The sequence below is a fragment of the Micromesistius poutassou genome (assembly GCF_964030765.1).
Source record: "Micromesistius poutassou genome assembly, chromosome: 1".
Taxonomy (NCBI): Eukaryota; Metazoa; Chordata; class Actinopteri; order Gadiformes; family Gadidae; genus Micromesistius; species Micromesistius poutassou.
The window spans coordinates 3,738,106-3,745,021 of NC_140271.1; the positions used below are offsets into that span (position 1 = coordinate 3,738,106).

General features: G+C 40.1%; 1 protein-coding gene across 1 annotated transcript in view; it reads right to left on the reverse strand.

Annotated features, from left to right (window-relative positions):
- Positions 1–1,312: 1,312 nt before the first annotated feature.
- Positions 1,313–6,916, reverse strand: part of shisa9b (shisa family member 9b) — a gene marked incomplete at its 3' end in the record, with an annotated part of 8,657 nt that continues 3,053 nt past the window's right edge. The window contains exons 3-4 of the mRNA XM_084474373.1: positions 2,360–2,491; positions 1,313–1,746 (exon numbers count right to left, since the gene is read on the reverse strand). Of these exons, the coding sequence (XP_084330499.1) occupies positions 1,313–1,746; positions 2,360–2,491 (566 nt within the window). The remainder of the gene's footprint in view (positions 1,747–2,359; positions 2,492–6,916) is intronic.

The following is a 6,916-nucleotide window of genomic DNA, read 5'->3' on the forward strand; positions in this document are numbered from 1 at the left end:
TTTTTAGTTTGTCGAGCAATTTGCTCCAAACTTTGTAGAAAACTGAACCCTACTCAGTGTGAACATCAGTGTTCATAGTCAAATGTGACTTGTCAAACTCTGGCATGGGCAAAAGAAGAATCCATATTCCTGTTTGTGCCGCTTCCACTTCTGATTAGCATACAATAAATTTAAGAGTGGATTGCACCGTTGTGGATTCAAGTTAAGCCTGATAAAATGTGTATCTCTTAATCCAACGGAACAGATGTTCTGCACGCCTGTTTGTCTCTACACATACCTTCATGCTCCAACCCAAATTAAACAGGGATATTTTACGTTATTCTTCAGTAGCTAACTTTCAAATAACTTTCTCTTTAAAATAACAAATAAATTAAATCTGATTGGTCATACATTTCTTCTCTTAATGAAATGTATTTTTTAAGTAGTGCAAGTGTTCTTTTCTGTATTTTCTCTAAAGAGCGTGAAATTGTAAGATCTATTAATTCTCACAGTCCTAATGACGCTTCTACACAGAGCATACAAATGCAAATAATTAGATTGGGTGTCCAATGAGATAAGTGGTTGGAATGAATGCCACTTTCTTTTATTCATGTCCATTCAAGTCCAAGAACGGTGGTCAATAGAAGTTTACATTTTAAGTGTGTAGCAGTCATGTTTTTTTGTGTTATGTTGTTCGGACCCAACACAGAGAGGGATCATATGTATTGGTTATTAATATGTTGTATTATACATGTAGTTCTACTGCTAAGTTTCAAAAGAGATATGTCCAGCCATCTGTTCTCAATCTGGAAGTTTTATTAATTTTGAATAACAATACAAATAGATGATGGTTATTTATTATAAACAACACAATATAGTGTAAATATGAGAATCTCTTGATAAACCAGTAACATTACACTTTACTTGTGCTCTATAATATGTCTACCTATTTACTCGAGAAAAAACAAAGTCTTCCTTGGCTTGAGCATTCACCCCACTCGAATAAAAGTTTATTTTCTTTAAGAAGTTTGGTTGAGTGATTATTGGTTGGGTTACACTAACAGAATTGCGGCGTTAAATAGACCTTTGAGGAGTGTGGTTCTGCGCACCAGTTTCTAAATCTTCGCATCTGGCAAAGCAAACGTCTGTATCAATCTGCAGCCATTTCCTTCGGTGGCCATGCTGAACTCCATATCAACAATGTCAAAATCCTTCACAGCCTTCCCAAAAGGCCATCCGACGTCCTTCCTTCGCCATGTTTTACCTCCAAAAAGCCTCCCCCCCCCCCCACTATACCCTCAGCGTTGCCTAATAGGACAAAGAACCGAATCCCTTAGACGGTCACTTCGGTCTTGCTGTTGGTGACAAAGTAGGGCTGCGGAGGCATGTTGTAGCGGAGGTTCAGCAGCTCATTCTCCGCTCTGTGCGAGGGTTTCTTTTGGGTGTGGGCGTAGCGGTGTCCGGAGTGCCTTCCGTCCCAGCCCTTCAGCACGTCTGGGTGGGCGGCGGACGGACTGCTGACGTTGCTGCTGGTGGTGGTGGTGGTGCCGTAGTGGGCCCCGAGGGAGGAGCATGAGCTGTGGGTCTTGGAGCTGCGGCCCTTGTGTCCGGTCTGGGCAGAGGTGTTGGCGCAGGAGCGTTTGAGGGGGCTGTAGGGGTTGCTGGGCTCTGGTTCCTCCATGTCCACCGGCTCCATGGGGAGGTTCCCCTTGGTGGCCCTCTCCAACAGGTGGCGGTTGGTGTAATGGCTCTCGTTGCTCTTTTCCGCTTGACAGGGAAATGATGAAGCATAATCGTTAATTGTCTTTTTAAACCTGCAGTACGTTTTTTCCCATTAGCAGCCTCTGGTGGCTTGAGTTGTAGCTACAGTTATAGCTGTTTAATTTTTCCGACGGCAAAAGTGGGCCAGAATAAAACAATTACAGGCAAATTCCCTGAATGGAGTGACTCATGGATGGCCGTGTTTCATTCTTGAGAAACTTGTATTAGTAGGCCTCACAGTATATATCTAGATCAGATATCCAGATACTTAATGAAGTCAAAAGCTGCACTAGAAAAGTTGCATAGTGCAGGTTTAAGTCAATGCATACATAAGAAACTGGTTTATAGTTGATTTTGTTTCTTATTAGAAGCATGCTTTTCAAATATATGAATATACCTTTGTTCAGATTTCAGATTGCAATGCACATTTTTAAATGATGTTTAAAGTGTGCAGCACTAATACCTTATCAGTCCCGTGAATAAGCCAAATAAACTAATACAATGTGTACAATGAAGTTAAGGCCCACTGGTCGTACCCTACAGAGCCTTCCCATCATCAACCACAGTAGTGGATGTCACTGTCCGACTGCATGATGTAAACGCAGCGTGTCCTTCTTACCCACAGCCTTCAGGGTGGCGTATGAGCTCAGGTCAGAGCCAGGCCGCTCCTCCTCATAGGGGCTGGCCCTCTGCCCCAGTGCTGGGTAGGGCTGGGCCAGCAACGCGGACCCGGGCTCCACGTTGTTAAACTCTGGAGGATGCGGTGGTTTTCAAGACAAACCTCGTGTTAGTTATTGGACTTTTACACCACGGCATTGTTTACTATGTGATACCTGATTGGTCAATAATGTTCCAAGGGGGATACAAAAAATTCAAGACACTACAACTCTGTCTTTAAAAACAACAGTGACATGCAACTCTTGAACGGATGTTCCCTTAACAACGCAAAATCAATATGCGCCGCGGAACAATACATAAATGTCAGCTGTCAATAAAGAACAATAGTGTTTACTACAGATGAAAGTAACTAATATCTGTTTTATCACTGCGGTATAAGCAAAATAAAACACTCCGGGGAATCCAGTTTATGGAAAATAATGTAGGCATGAAATAATTTAGGATGGAAAAATATTGTTTCCTCATGTCTTTTCGACACAAGGCCTACTTGAACATGCAGAGTAGGAAAATAATGGGACAGCCCTTCGTGGTTTATTCCTTACGTAACACAGACTCAATTAAAGCAACTGACTTGTTAAGTATTCATGTAAAACTGAAATTTTGAGTTTTCGGGTCAGGATTCATTTATTTGGCATAATTAAGCACTCTGCATGTTACGTTTGCCTGGCCTCGTGTCAACTAGTGATGCTCATGCATAATTTATTATCAAAAAATGTTTGGTCCAAAAAAATCACAAAATCAACATCCCACACAAGGTCACAAAGGATTAATTGATATAATCAAATTCCTGGGATATACTCCCTCTAAACAGATGAAAAGCACACAGAAATTGTAATAAAAGCATAATAATAATGGATTCAAGTGTGCAGGGTCACTTTATGAGTGGTGAATCTTCCAGGAAGACCCAAACTGGCTGGTCTGAAACACTGTACTTATCTTACAGTACACATCTGCTTAATTGAGGGGTGCACAGCAAATAGACTGCCACCCTGCCTGCGTATTGGCACGTCACCACACACAGATGTTCCCAGCCCTCTCCTCCACTGATTGGTTGAACTACAGCAGGGATGGGCGGGGGTGGGGGTCAATGCACCAACAGTGTTTTGTTTTTTTGAACATTTAACTTTACGCTATTATTAATGGAATAACGTCACCGTGAGAAGACCTATTTTAAACAGCCTTTGTTTGTAGCTTGTATATACTTGGTTATTTATAGTTGATCTCTTAGTTGTTCATCCTGGCAAAGGACTTGCAGGCCTTTAAATGTTGTGATGTTCTTATTTTATCCCAGTAGATCTTGCTTTGGTCTGTCACAGATTGGGTAGGCCTACTTCACTTGTGTCTTGCATTAAAAGACTAGCACATGCAGTATTCGGCGCATAATGTACCCTTTTGAGAGTGCAGCATTGCTATGAATACATAGTCATTATCATTATCATCCTGGTAAAGAAAGATGTCTGCAACAAAATAGGCCTCAGATGGAAAATAAAATAATAATAATAATAATAATAATAATTACACATAATAATAGATAATCAAGAACTCACTAATGGCTAAAATCCTGTATCACTGATGAGTGAGTTCAACTTTTAGTTTTGCAGACTCTATTATCCCTTGGCCAGCATGTCCATGATCAAAACAGTTGCTTAATAAAGAAATTAGGTTAATTAGGACACTATTTCCCACTGGTCTATGAGAAATGGAAGCGCTGTGCTAATTCACTTTTAAGAAGGACTAACACAGTATTGATGATGGTTCATTAAAGAATTGCAAAGGAGGACGTTCAACAGATGCTTCCCCAGCCTGGAGCCCTGACGTTTCTACAGTAACTTAACTTGTCAAGAAGGATCTGCTTACCTGCTTACTATTCAGTTACTTAGCAACTTGCTTCAATGCAAATCAGCAGTGATATTTTTCTAGATAGGCCCAGAACGGGCATACAGAGATTAAGTATCCTGCTCAAGGACGCCCACACGTATACTGTGGATATTGGGGTTCAAACTCTGAACCTTTGGCTCAAATACCCTAACCACTAGAACTCACCCAACCCCCCGCCACCCTTTAGACTTGATATACATATGAGGTTATTTGAGATGTGTTATAGTAAATATTCAAAGAGTTTGTATAGTTTAACTTTGTGCATCTCAGGACAAAATACGTGTGGAACTCTGTAACAATGTGTGGGTGATTAACCTTGGAGTGATCAAGTTTCTTACTAGATTCCTCCTCCCCTTACTCCTAGCGCTCCACTGTCTGCTATGGCTAATCAAGCTCAGAGCGATCAATACACAAGGATCCATACACCGTCTTGATCTCTCCTATGTTTAGCCATATATCTTGTTTTACTCGTTATATCACATCACGGAAGCAATAATCTGAAATTCTGGTTCAGATCCAAGGAGCCTTTGTCCACTTAACCTTACCAAAGTTTCTATGCATAGTTCTATAAATAGGAGGCTATACTATACCATACTACACTATACTATGCTTTACTCTACTGTACTATACGACTATATGGGTGAAGCGATAGCCTTACAAGGGTCTTGCAAAAAGACACAAAAGTCAAGAAAGAACACTATAATGATGAGAGCAGTCACAGGTTAGCAGTCACATCAAAACAAAGATGACTCACACCAATTACAATTTATAATGAATCGCATATAATTTAACGTTTGCTGGGTCTCACTTCAGCTATTGTCAAAGTCACAACTTTCCACCGCCTGCCAACAGAAAGTAGGTCATTTGTAAGGTTAAAGACTCCCCAACCGTCTGTATCGAGAAATAAGTGCGTTAACACTCCAGACACAGATACCTCTCTGGAACTCATAAAAGATTTAAGAGAGTATTTTGGGATCTGCGTGCCCCAAAATAAATGGAGAAGGGCGCGCTTATTTACTGCCAGCCTACTTTCAAGTGAATTGTTTAATCTCCCTTTGTCTTTCCTGTTTTCTCCTTCTTGTTGTTTTTGGTCCCATACTTCTCTGTCACTCTGTAAAAGAGCCTTCATTTGTACGTCATGACAGGTGATTGATGGTTTCTCAAGGTAAGTACTTAGTTAAAATAACTTATTTTATTTGTCCTACTTGATCAGAATTTAACATGAAGGAATTACTCAACAAGGAAAAACTGACAAAATAACACAATTGACGTTGTTAAATTAAAATTAGATCAAATTGTAGTCATTTGGTCAACAACTAATTAGGCTGTATAAGTTTTTTCAAAATCGATGTGTGACATATCTGAGAATTTCCACACAGATGATAATTAAACTCATTTGATGTCTCAAATTAAAATGATTGTTTAAATATCATATTTGAAAATAAAGAAGGGTTTGAAAACAGTGGGAAGTTTGATGCTGCAGCTACAAGTATGGCAATTTGTGCATAGAAACATTTCAAATCACTGCAAGTAAATGTGGGTTGGAAATCACTGCTTGCCTTTCACAATCCCAATCATGTGCATGTACATGTCAGCCATGTCAAAGCCATTCAATTTTTCTCCATATAGTGAATCCCATGGCCACACATTCAAGTCAGCCCTGAGTGAGCACTTACAGTTGGCAATGTGTTCTATACTTATAGGAGTTATGGCTACAGCAGGCCCATCGTGCAGCAGCAGACCATCAGAATCTGTCTATCTGTGTCACTGTCGTGTTTCAGTAGAAGGCTATATTTGACACGACCAACACTGGCAAGAGAAACTAGAACATGCTCAGCTCGCAATCCAGTGGTGGCAATTTATGATTGAAACGTAACTCTTGTGACTTCACAAGTGAAGGCTGCCATGAGGTAATCTGTTGCTGATCTGTAATAACACATGAATGTATAGTTCCTGTATAAACTAAGTAAAAACTATACAATTCCACACGATGAAGTCACTATGAGTGTGTACCATAGAAAAAGCAAGGTTTTTTTTACACAATTTTAGTACATAACATCTACACAGCAAACAGCATCTTATTGATATTTTAGCCAAACCGGGCAGCGTAAGTGCTGGGAAGTAGCAGCCTTCTAAGATCGGCAACATAATGAGTAGTTGGATATGGTAACGGTGCTTCTTTTTGGGGTATTACCTGAACTGCTGCTACTTATGCCTAACAAGCTGTTATGGTTGTCATCATGCGAGTCGGTAATGAACTGGTAATTATTCTGAAAGAAGGCACAGCAGTAGAGAGCGCTTTTATGTTTAATTGGGTTCTGGTGTTATTAGCAAGCACTCTTCAGTTCAATTCAACGTTGTGTGCTAAGAGTGCTTCAAACTTTCACAAAAAAAGAAAAACACAAATATTGTTGTGAAAATTGACCACGGTGTTCTGGTAATTATTCTGGTCCTGGCTCTTTACATTCCCTGAGATCTACAGTAGCCTACACCTTGGGTTAATCACCATGAATCAGACTTAAAAATAAAGTGTGAAAGTGTGATTATTGCTGCGCATTAGGAGTGGTTGATCATGTATTGAAAACAACCATTTTTGTTCAGTAAACTATTTGTTTCCATT